The 12,853-nt window shown below is 38.7% G+C and overlaps 1 protein-coding gene across 1 annotated transcript; it reads right to left on the reverse strand.

Moving 5' to 3' along the window:
• Positions 1 to 506: 506 nt before the first annotated feature.
• got2b (glutamic-oxaloacetic transaminase 2b, mitochondrial) lies at positions 507 to 12,379 on the reverse strand. The gene is made up of 10 exons (XM_079242139.1): positions 12,229 to 12,379; positions 7,604 to 7,760; positions 5,951 to 6,079; positions 5,789 to 5,848; positions 5,518 to 5,679; positions 5,009 to 5,113; positions 4,690 to 4,840; positions 4,160 to 4,325; positions 3,905 to 4,055; positions 507 to 1,765 (listed from the first exon to the last, which is right to left on the reverse strand). Exons 1-10 carry the CDS (start codon positions 12,312 to 12,314, stop codon positions 1,643 to 1,645), a joined length of 1,290 nt encoding a protein of 429 aa, XP_079098265.1. The 5' UTR covers positions 12,315 to 12,379; the 3' UTR covers positions 507 to 1,642.
• Between the last annotated feature and the right edge of the window lie 474 nt (positions 12,380 to 12,853).

The following is a 12,853-nucleotide window of genomic DNA, read 5'->3' on the forward strand; positions in this document are numbered from 1 at the left end:
GCCACACATTTATATTAACCCACACTATTAATCATCGCCAGTGTTGTTTAAGAACTTAAATTAAAAAAAGAAAATGGTTATTACAGTACCTTCTGTTTCTGCCGCAGGGAATGATGAGCCTCGGTGTTACTGTCAGCCCGTAGGAACCGAGTAGCATGTGACTTTCGGTCATGTGACTGAAATTCTAGCGTTTCCGCTTGCTTGGAATTGTGGGGGTTGTAGTTAAACATATTAAACATTATGCTCCGCAACACAACAAAGAAACTCTGTAGTTAGTTTTAAAAATGTTTGCACTACATTTTTTTCTTAAAAACAACTTCATGTGATGCTGAAACAAGTTCTTAGTTATGTCTGCTACACTGATAAAACTGCAAGACAAAAAGAAATACAGCTATCACCATTTTAATTTCTATTGGAAAAAATCATTTTGAGATCTATTAGCGAGTAAAGGTGGTAAATTAACCATGGGAAAAAGAAAACAAAAGAAAAAATGTGACACATTATTACTCTGTAATGATTTATTGACAGTTCAGTGAGTTCCATGACCAATGATCCTTAGTTTAAGACAGAATGCAGAGCATGGGGGCAAATGCCAGGAGGATGAGCAGGCAACAGAAAATCCCACATTTTTAAATGCCATCAGTTTCTCACAATCTTGGTGATGCATCTTAAACAGCATCAGAGTAATGGAGAAGCATGTGTATATTTCCTTTAAACTTCCATAGTTATCCCAAGAAGGTCCCCTCACTCATCTTGAAAACAATGCAGACACCAGCCCTGGTATCCCGTACTATGTTTTCAGTGTGAAAATTTAGACATGCGAGAAAAGGCTGTTTCATTTGGATCTTAAGCAAAATATGAAAAAATCCACCCAGAACATGTATTCCTTCTGTGTACTTTTCTCCTCATGCTTCGGTTTACTCTTTAGGCTTCTGTGCTTGTTTTAATGGGTACTTTTAAAATTAACAGACTGAAAAACTGCTGCTCTGTGACCAGCTACACCAGAACCACAAAAGATTCACACATTCTGCTGGAAAAGTACTGAAAACAAAGGAGATAAATGAGCTGTTTTCAAAGAGAGATAAAGAGATTACATTGATCAGATTAACGTTATCTGTTAACTTGATGAATGCCTATACAGTGAGAAACTTAAACAGTGCCATACAGCTTATAAAGTGCTACCACACCACCATTAAAATAAAATGAAAATCTCACATTTTCTATAGGCTTTCACAAAGCAACAGAGATCTCATCTTTCATGTAGACATTGATGGATTTCTGTTTTGTTGTTTTTACCATGATGCTTAATGGTCAGCGAGCCCACAGCAGAAAAAGAGCACACATATAAAAGGACAATAGTGCAGAGCCAACAACCGATTCCTCAATAAATAGGGTGAGACACCATCTTAGTCAGTGGTGAAAAATATTGTCTTTAAATTTGGTAAGGAGGCCTGTTCAGTGAAATGTTGGAAAGTTTAACTGGAAAATAAACAACCGTTCCAAGTTGAAGTCACGATGAAATCCAAATGAGACAAACATTGAACTAAACATTGAGCTCTTGTCTACAAGTGGAATGGAGGATACATGAAGCTCCTCTTCCACCTCTGCAGCTTTGATTCTGTCGCTCTTCCACATTGATCCACTATTTGGTGACAGCATGGATAGCATCTGCCAGGTAGCCCACGTTGCCAGAGGACACACCTGCCATGGAAATTCTGCCGTCCTTGGTCATATACACTGAAAACTCCTTTGTCAGACGCTCAACCTGCAGGAAAAGAAAAGAAGCATGTCTTAAACAACTCTGACAAGTTGGACATAAGATGGCATAGAGATAGTTTTTTTTCCTCCACAGTCCTTTTACACTGCTGTTGTGCCTCTACTGTGTTACTGTGTTGGTAATGCACAGAAGTTAAATGCATATAAAAGGGAGCGTTGGCATGGCAGAACACAGCACTCCGAACTTCTTCATGGTTGTTCCACCTCTGATGTAGAAGTTTTGGCATGATGTTTCAAACCACAAGCTAAATAAGAGTCATCATGTTTCCATTTCATCAGGATAAAAAACTGCAGATTGTTGCAGAATATTAAAAAGGTATATAGTTATTGATTAAAATTATTTTAACATTATAAGCTTTGCAACATATTTCAAATCAATTCATAGAATATACAAGGTCAGTGCGGTCAGAAAAAATTGAAAACCCCCTCAAAGCAGCTTCAGTTTAATTGCAGAAATTTAAAAACATATATGCATATTCATGTTAGAACATCCTTTCCATAAAAATATTACTCTTTAAAATTCCTTCATAAAATATTTGTAATTTTTTTTTAAGAGTCCATGCTATTGTTATTTCAATTCTTCCAATTCCAAATGTTGGGTTGTCCCATATATATGCTCTGAAAAGCCTCCAGCTGATCCAAAATTGGTGGATTGAATTAAAAGACGAGAATTAATTAAATCTGTTTTTCTAAAATAGGCCATTTAAAAACACATATTATATAATTGACTTCTAGTAGGTTGTCTGGATCATACTGAATCGGCTTGAACTGACTTTATCTGTCAAGTGCCCAAAGATGAATTTAATGTGAATTAGAACTACACAAATAAAGCTGAACTGAATTAAGTTTCCTTTTTTTCTTCTTTTGACTGCTTTCGATTTAAAGTGGAACTATTATGTGCATTTCAGGCTCATTTATTTTTATTTCTGAGACCAGAAGGGCTGGGATTGATCGAGTTATTGTCACAAATCGCTTTATTTACTTCAGACCGACCCTCTCCGTAGGCTGTCAGATCAGCCTTTGGGCAAAACGAGTGGATTGAGACTCTTCTGCATTAAGCCCCGCCTCCCGCCACTTCGCTACATCACCGTACCTGCTTTCACCGTCATTGTAACATCTCATAAACAGAAGGATTAGGCTAATATGAACTCAATAAAAAAAAATAAAAAAAAATACCATGTCAACACATAGCAAACAGCCCAACATGTTGGAACCTGAATCAGACCCTGAAAACGAAACAGCAACCCACAGCAACGAATGCAGCAGGATGTCTCTCTTTGGTAAACTCACCAGCCGTCGTTCGAAATAACTTTATCCAACGTTTTCCACCCGCCTGATGTATTTGTACATGCCCTTGTTAACCAGTAGAAGGTAACCAATCACCGAACCGTATCCCCCGGGACGTCACAAGGATTTGGAAGTAGAAAAAAATCTCTAAAACGATGCGTTTTTCGTCGCCATGGAAACCGAACAGAGAGCGTGCTGGAACTCAAACTCAAATACGCATTTAGGTGATAAAAAACTGCCGTTCACATGTCTGATGAGGATTCAACACTGTAACACTGTAGAAAGCTCAGAAAACTCCAAATACCATAATAGCACCCCTTTTAAACTTTAAAATGGAGATCTGTGTTGAAAACTAAGCAGTTTGTTTTCAGGTGAAGCACTGGATAACCCTGATTACTCTGATGTGTGCAGTAAACATGAAACTAGAACTTGTTTAACAGAAAAAACTGGTGAAAAGTTTCAGAAGCCTGTCTCACCAAGACAAATAATCTCCATTTGTCAGCACAAATCAACACAGAATCCTTGTTTAATTTGATTAGATCCATCATGTAAAAATTAACTACTATTCCAGCAACCTGTTTATTTGTTACACAAAGTTAACAGGTCTTATAGGAGGTTACATGCCCCAGCTGCAGGCTAAAGTCTTATGTGAGTGTTGTTAATACCTTTACAAACATCCTTCTATGAGAAAAAACTGTGAAATGTATTTTCCGAAATAAAATTTTTTCCTTTCAAATATTTTTGTTGAGAACTATTATTGCATGACATCATTTTCACACTTGTGAATTATGCAACTATTTACATTAACTCTGCAGTATCAGTTATTAAAGGTGCAGAGTACCTGTTCGGGTTTGAGGCCTGTGAAACAGAACATCCCGATCTGGTCGATGACGTGCTGCCAGTTGTGGGTGGAGCCATTCTTTTTCAGACCTGCCACCAGCTGCTCTCTCATTTTAATGATGCGGTTAGCCATAGTATGGACCTCTTCCAGCCTGTGAACACAAGATGTAAAATTAAACCCTTAATTGTTTGGCAAACAATAACAGATCAAGACTACCATTTAGCCTGAGATACAGTTCATGGATATAACTCATACCAGAGGGAGCGCAGATCTGGTGTGTTGAGAATGGTTGCTGCAATTCTGGCACCGTTCATTGGTGGGTTGGAGTAAATGGGCCTGATGAGGATCTTCAGCTGAGATTCCACTCTCTTTGCCTCCTCTGCATCGTTGCACACTATGGTAAAGCCTCCCACACGTTCACCTGTCAGCATAAACATCAGTCAGTCGGATCAACTTGTGCCACTGGAACATCAAGTATTTTACACTTAACACTCATAACTCAAGTTTAACTTTGAAGAGGAGGGTCATGATGAAGAAAGACAGTCTTGATTGTGTTCAACTATTCATTTTGTGACAACCAGTCAAGTATTGGCGTACTTGTTAGTACAAAAACTTTTCGTGCTTAAAGCACCTGAAAGTTCCTTTGACTAAAACGCATCAATCTGTCACCACAAGGTGGTGACATAACACAAGAACAAAACAAATGTTTAATGACAGTCCTATAATCTGCTTGTCATCTTTATTCATCTCAATGTAAGAAGAGCCTGCAACGATTCCTGACTGACCGTAAAGTCCCATGTTCTTAGCGAAAGACTGGGAGAGCAGGACGTTGTGACCCTGTTCAATGAAGTAGCGCACAGCCCAGGCATCACGGTCGATGTCTCCACTGGCAAAGCCCTGATAGGCCATGTCAAAGAACACCAGCAGATTCCGCTTCTGCAATGGTGAGCACACAAGAAAGGACGTCAAGGACAATGGTTAATGTTTGAAATAATATCATGAGAACTAGATAATATTCTGCACTTATCTGTTAAGGTTAGTTTTTTTGTTAAGTGACAACAGCAACAGACTTGATCAAATGTTCCTTGCGGAGATGATTCTTACCTTCACAACTTCAGAAATCTCCTTCCACTGCTCAGGCTTGGGGTCTACACCAGTAGGATTGTGGGCGCATGCGTGCATCACAATCACACTCTTTTCTGGGATTTTCTGTGTTTTGGAAAAATTTAGTTTAGTGATACCAGCTATTAGTACACAGAACGTAGAATGAATGCTTTTCCTTATGTGAATGCTGACTTTTGCATTACCATGTCAAATCAAGCCTAGGCTATGCGCATGGCGTTATATTGAGGGGTATTGATAAACTGATAAATTTAGGCGCATAATGTTTTCAATTCCAGCTTACAATACCTTCTCAAGCTGCATGATCAAAACAGACAATGAACCAATGAAGGACTTGATCTATTTTCTAAGAAATGTTTGCATCATTATTTCAACAGGACTTTTTTTTCCATCCAATGTTCTCAAAACATGCTGAAATATATGCTACTGGAAAAATGTTTTAAAATGTTCATTATCCTATCAAATGGCTGCTCCCTGTCCCAGAGCCTTACAGAGATGTCATCAAGAGCCCCTTTGAAGTCAAAGCCACAGGTGGATGGATCATAGTATCTGTAGGCCTTAAGCTGCATGCCAGCATCTCTGAAGATGGGTGTGTGGTTTCCCCAAGAGGGTTTTGGCAGGTACACATCATGCGGGCCTGAATGGAATCGGGCCTGTGACAAAGAAGGTGTGAGTTGGTGAGTGCAGCTTCAATAAAATATTTTTTTTGTTCCTACTTTTTTTAGTTGAAGTTTATTTAGTTCTGAAAGAAGCCAAACTTACCAGATAGTTGCCTCCAATGCGTAGAGATCCAGTACCTGAGATGGTCTGGACAGTGATGCTCTGTTGGTAGACAAATGCTGCTGCTTTCATTTGGATTTAAAGGCAACCAGAACCAACAACTTTTTTTTGGTTTGGCTAAATGAAAAAAATATCCCAACTTACCCTACCACTCTTTAAAACTTCATTGTCAGCACCAAGAGCCAGCTGGGCACAGGCCTTGGTAAATTCCCCCAGACCACCAATGGGAAGGTACTCCTTATCCAGCTGTTTGGATGCAATCAACGCTTCTGCCTACAGAAAAGTGTAGAAACAAAAAACCCATCCAAATCTACTCATCTGAAAATATTTAGTAGAAATATCAAACCAAAACAAATAAAAGGTGCTCTGTAAAAATGTAAAAACTCTCTTAAACGTCTATGTTTAGTACTACTGAAATCAGGCTCATTAGTAAATACATTTGTCCTGAGACTTCTTTTAAAATGACCTTTCCAGACCTCTCTCCTGCATCCAATGACCATCTTTATTACCATTCTACAGTCACTGACAGACACTTTTATCCAAAGCAACTTGCATGTGAGAAGTGATCATTTAACAATAACAATCAACCTAACACACATGTCCAGTGGGCAGGAAGAAGCCAGAGTACACAGATGCATACATGGAGAGAACAAGTTCAAACATATTCAAACCTCCCCCCCAGCCAAGGCTTGAACCAGTGAACTTCTTCCGGTGCTGACCATTTCACCACCATGCAGCACGCAATTACGAAACTAAAAAAGCCTTATAACATCTGATAGGTCAATTATCAGAGTATGGGTTATACCACTGATTTTACCTTTCATGTGTCCGTATGGTATTTTTTAATGTTTTTTTTTCCTTCATTAAAATAAAAAATATATTTTTTAATTAAAATAGTGCTTTAAATGTTGTGATTCAGATTATAATGTGCTAAAAGGCATATGTTTTTAACCAAAGTGTTGCACAGTAATTAAAGGTGCGTTCTCACCATCCTTTTTTATTCAAATCTAAGTGTGTTTGCTTGGAGAGTCCACTTTGTTAAGGGTATTGTAAATTCACAAACTAATTCTGATTCAAATCCAAGAACTGGACTCTGTCCGTGTACGAATGCAAGTCTCATCGAGCGCAAACATGACCATAACATATGCATATGTGGGGCAATAGGTGGCTCTGGACAGGAGAAATAGCTCAAGATCAAGAATTCAATAAAAGCTCTGATGGAAATCTGATCAACCAAAAACTGCTAGGATCTGATGCAGCTCCATATTTAGCTGTTATGTACTAAAAGCCAAAGTTGTTTTCCATTAACCAATAAAATGAAAAAGGTTTCTTCTTCAGTGTGTCTCTCGTCTTGTCCTTCAGTAACTCTTGGTGCAGCACCGCTTCTAGTGGGGAGTAGAGCATGTTATTTAAAAGATGTGAGTAATTTAAAGGTGGAGTATGTAAGATTTTCAATTAACTAATAAAATAACTACAATCATAATTAGATAGTTTTTTTAAACATGTAGGTTCCAGTCTGTCCATATTTGATGTGCTATTAAATTACAAGTTTAATTAATGGCAAAGACCCTTCTTAAATGTTTACCTACCAGTAAAAAAAAGTGCTTTTTGTCATTTGTCAGTAATTAAACTTGTGACTCAAATCAAATGGATCCAGGATATCCTTGTCAACCTATTTAACAATTTCGGTCAGGTGTGTTGGAGCATGGAGACAACAAAAACCTGCAGGATACCGGCCCTCGAGGACTGGAGTTTGACACTCCTGCTCTAACCCATGGAAAGGTTTCATAGTTCTACCTTGCGAACACAGCTGAGAACAAAGGGCTTCCCCTGGTCATCCCTGTAGGCTCCTACTCCCAGGTTCATCTTCTTGGAGTTGGTGTCCCTCTTGAAGGCTTCGGTGACTCCCAGGATGGGATCAGGGGGGCCCATCTGCACTCCACCCCACCATGAGCTGCATCAAAGACAACAAAAAGAAAAAAATAGTAATGAAAGGACTGTTAAGACTGAAATACTTTGCACACAATGAGCCAGTAAGCAACTTTTTCATTCAAAAACAGAGATAAAGGAATATCTTTATATAGCCAAGTTGTTTTTATGACCTTAAATGGCACCTTGTCTTCATCATATTGTTAACGGAATACTTTCTGCCTAACACCTCATGTGACCTGACTTTACCACACTGAAATACTTGCATGCAAGTTTTAGAGAGCAAACACAATCCATTACAAAGTCCAAAACCAGGGCAGTATCTAATCTGGGTTCAATATGCAAGCCGCTGCTGAAATCACATTCACAAAATAAAAAGACCACAGGATTTTTGGGGCAAATGCATTCAGAGGAGATTTTCCAAGTGAAAACAGAAGCTATAATCTTTGGGGCAAACACGACCAAAATGAAGAATTTATCACTGACAGTCTGGGAGGGGGAGGCAGAACTATTAGAAAAGAGGCATGGCAGTTTGCAATAGTTTATTTTACTTCAAGCAGGATTTTAATCACACTTTTTAAATTCCATTTGTCTGAGATTTTGACTTCTTACTGCCTAATTAGTCTAATGTTTTATTTTAAGGCATATGACTGATTTGTCATTCTTATGTAAATAATTAGGTATTGCCAACTTTGCAAGTTGATAAGATCCCCCCTTACAGTTTTACAACAATATGCAATTGAAAATAGCACTGGCTTTACACAAACTACCTACACTAATACAACTAAATTTCTACATGTTAGTGTTTGTGTCAAGGTAATTCTTTAAAGTGCCTGGATTTTTTTTTTTTTTTTTTAATATATAAATTTCTTCTGTTCCACAGTGAGATTGAGTAAATGTATCCAAAGATAACCCTGTCTGTGAAATATGATTGTGTAAATAAAGGTTGTTGCATGTTATGACTAACTGCCCTCTTCTTGCCCTCACAAACATGTCATTGTCTCAGGTTTCTTCTAATTTTGTAATACATCTAACCTCTGCAGTTAAATTTAGGACAGAATACTTTGCAAAGGGCAAGACTGTCTTGCAACTTAATATTAATAAACAGACGATATTACATTTTGATTTTGTTTAATCATAAGCATGTACTTATTGCAGGAAAATTGACCAAAAAAATTATATTTGCTTGGTAGTTGTAGCTTAAATACAACTTCTGAAAATAAAGTGCTATAAAATGCAAGAAAAGTGGATAAAAAACTATTTCAAAAAGGTTATCAAGACTGTTTTAGATTATATTTGAAGTAAATTTTTGAGTATGTAGTTTGTGTAATTCTATATTGTATATCAGCTATGCATGGCCATTTGTAATGTAGTTTAATGTTCACAAATAATTTAAATATTCATCTGAAACTAAAAGTAAGACGGCCATTTGTAATGTTATAAGTACACTAAAATGCAATAACCTTCAGTAAAAACATAGTGAACAAAATGTGTATGTGTTTCTGTAGTGTACATGTAGCGCACAAACTTTGAACTCCTGAACCCTAGGGGTTGTTTAAATAAACCCTAGGGTTTATTTAAACAACGATTCACCAGTTATTAATGAGACCAAAGGCCTTTTGGCAGCCACTACTAACATCCAGTTGCCTCCTCCTTCTCTAAGTACCCAAGGTTTAATATTGAATCATTTCAAGCTATTACAGTGGCTTGAAATGAGGCAAGAACATTCAAATACAGAGAAACGATAGTACCAACCTGCAAAACTAAATCAACTGCTGTAATTGTTGGCGTAATACAAGACTAACAGGAAACTACCTTCTTGTTAAAACTATTTTAATTACCTAAAACAACAACGCATAGACCATATCAATCAAACATGCATGCATTAGATTTAATTTACTTTGTCATCCAAGCACACTTTAAAGGGCACACTAGAATCTCGGTTTAAAAATAATAAAATCTCGTCGTTCAGAATGATCCAATCAGCGATCAAACATAGAATCTGAAAACCAATCAATGTTCAGGGGAGGATTAAGGGAGCCAATCAGATCGCACGATTCCAATTTCGAAAAGTCGTCTTGTTTAAACTGTACGTTTTTACAATATATATATATATATATATATCTATATATAGATATATAGATAGATAGATCTATCTAGATCTATCTATCTATATCTATATATCTATATATATCTATATACACTACTCACAAAAAGTTAGGGATATTTGGCTTTCAGGTGAAATTTATGGAAAATGCAATATGTTCATGCTACAGTGATATAATATCATAAAAGTAAGACATTTAAGTAGAAGGATGCACTACTGATTTCCTCATCTCAAAAAATTCATTCAACACAAAAGGTAACAACAATGGTAGTTACACCACAACAAAAAATTTGAACGTCTCAATATCTCGTCATGAGCCCTTGAGCATCAATTACAGCTTGACAACGACGTCTCATGCTGTTCACAAGGCAACTTATTGCCTGCTGAGGCATGGCATCCCACTCTTCTTGAAGGGCAGCCCTCAGGTCATTGAGGTTCTGGGGTGCAGGGTTTCGAGCCTCTACACGACGGCTCAGCTGATCCACCAGGTTTTCAACGGGATTCAGGTCTGGAGAGAGTGCAGGCCATTCCATTTGAGGTACACCAGTCTCCAACAGCCGTTCCCTGATGATGCGGCCTCGATGAGCAGTAGCATTGTCGTCCATGAAGATGAAATTAGGCCTGTGCTGTTCATGTAGGGGCACAATCACTGGATTAATGATGTTATTCAGGTAGTATGGGCTTGTCACTGTACCATTCACAAAGTGTAGGGCAGTTCTGCACCAAGTGGACACCCCTGCCCACACTGTAACACCGCCACCACCAAAAGCTCGCCTGGTGACAACAGTGGCTGATGCATAGCGCTCTCCCTGACGTCTCCAACATCGTTGCCGGCCATCATTTCTGCTCAGTGTGAATCGACTTTCATCAGAGAACAGCACTGAGGCCCACTGGTTCCTCGTCCAGCGTAAATGCTCCCTGGCCCATGCAAGACGATGATGCCTGTGCCTGGTGGTGTGGTCAGGTACCCGTGCAGGTCGTCTAGCACGCAGACCACGCTGATGTAAATGGTTTCGAATGGTCTGACGGTACACTTGGGTGCCTCTCACCTCTCTTAAACGTGCCTGGAGTTGAGTGGCATTCATCATCCGGTTTCTCAGGGCAGTGTTCACAATGTAGCGGTCATCAGCACGGGATGTGGCCAAAGGACGTCCACTTCTAGGCCTTTCTGTGACTCTTCCAGTCTCTCCATATCTCTTTTGCAACCTGCTGATGACACTCTGTGACACTCCAAGCTCAGTGGCCACTTCTGTCTGAGAACATCCTGTTTGAAGCATCGCAATGGCAAGGGACTGTTGTTCCATTGTTAGGTGTCGTCTTGGTCTCATGATGTCAAAATGTGAACAGCATGATGAGGACAACTGTTTAAACACCAGCTCTAATTGAACCAGGACATTTTTGGTCAATTCAAGGATCACACACCTGCCGTGATTTTTGCCGTTAAGCTCCTTGTTAGAGAACAGCAACTTGTGCAAAATTTATTGAAACATTTAACAGTTGGACATGTGCATTTAAAAGCTTAGAGAAGATCACATTAAGTTCACCTGTACAGGTTTGAATGCATTTTAGGCTTGTTGTGAAATTTCACCCAAACATGAAAAAAAAACTATCGAAATTATTACCATGGCTATATATATATATATATATAGCCATGGTAATAATTTCGATAGTTTTTTTTTCATATATAACTGTCGAAAAACTATCGAAACTATTACCATAAATATATTTTCGTATCTTTTTTTTTTTTTTTTTGCCAGAGTAATTACTATGACGAAGCAAAGCTGTCGTAAAGACATTTAACTGAACTGGGTTGTCTTTTCTTTTTCCCACCACACACACACACACACACAGACGACTCAGTGGAACATGAGTTGGTATGTGCCATCAACATACCAATGTGACTTTTATCAGCATCAAGCTTCGATCGCTACGAGTAACACAAAACTATCTCAAAGTTTTGTCTGATAATAATCCTCATAACAAAGACTGACTTAAACTACTAATTAGGTAAGCAATATGTTAGGTTACAAAGTCATTGAATGAATGACCATATTTGCAACTGGCAGTACTATGACGGTACTATTTAGCAGCTAGCCACGTTTGTAGTCACTGATGCTAATCTAAGCCGACAGCATTTCAGGGCCTGTTGAAACCATTTGACCCCTGACAGTAACCAGCTACTCAGAAACCTAAGCTTCGCAAACACCAAGTAACAAAACTACTCTAACATAATGAATGCTAACTTAATAAAGTTTAAATCTGCAGCCTGTCATGAAATGCTCATGCGAGTGGCAAAACGTGACACCGCAGCTAACTTGTCAATGACATCTGGAAATCAACTACTAAAATGTATGCATGCAGTTAGCTTTGAGTTTATTAACGTTACCTGCTGCGGGTGGACAAAACTCCCAGTGATGGAGAAATATTCCCCAGACCCCAGAAGATCACTTTGTTTGACTTGAGCAGAGCCATGGTAGCAGCTTGTGGAGCCGAGCCTAACAGAATGTGGACGGATGTGAAGGACAGCCGCAACCACGGTGACACGCTCAGATTACGCGATGACGTCAGTACGGCAACAGCGTAGCACCATATGCGTAGCACACAGGATAAGCCTTGTCAATGATGAGTCTCAATATAACTTTGAGGGGGGGGGGGGGGGGGGGGGGGAATGGATAAGCGTTATCAAATTATAATCTACACCATGGTGTGACAGAAATCTACAGACACACGTAGATCTACATAAAGCCAATGCAACCTTTAAACACAGTCTGACACAGTAGGTGTGTTTTGAAGAGTTCACAGGGTGGTACATTAATGACAAGCACAAATATTAAGGTTAAAGGGTACTTCTTGATGTTTAATTGCAGAATTCCTGCAGTTTCTTAACAATCCACTTGAGGGCAATGCTGTACAACTGTGAGTCTCCTGAGTTCAAGCTGCCATTACAGTTGCAATGATGCATATTTCATTTTAAAGATACTTGGTCCTATGGACACTGTGATAAATAACTA

The sequence above is a fragment of the Telmatherina bonti genome, assembly GCF_933228915.1.
Source record: "Telmatherina bonti genome assembly, chromosome: 1".
NCBI classification, from domain to species: Eukaryota; Metazoa; Chordata; class Actinopteri; order Atheriniformes; family Telmatherinidae; genus Telmatherina; species Telmatherina bonti.

Excerpts from the sequence above, each read along its gene's own strand:
- got2b (XM_079242139.1), bottom strand. The coding sequence starts at position 12,314 with ATGGCTCTGCTCAAGTCAAACAAAGTGATCTTCTGGGGTCTGGGGAAT. Across the intron at positions 4,056-4,159 it reads CCAGATCTGCGCTCCCTCTG|GCTGGAAGAGGTCCATACTA; the intron begins GTATGAGTTATA and ends TTGTGTTCACAG. Across the intron at positions 1,766-3,904 it reads CAGGCCTCAAACCCGAACAG|GTTGAGCGTCTGACAAAGGA; the intron begins GTACTCTGCACC and ends CTTTTCCTGCAG.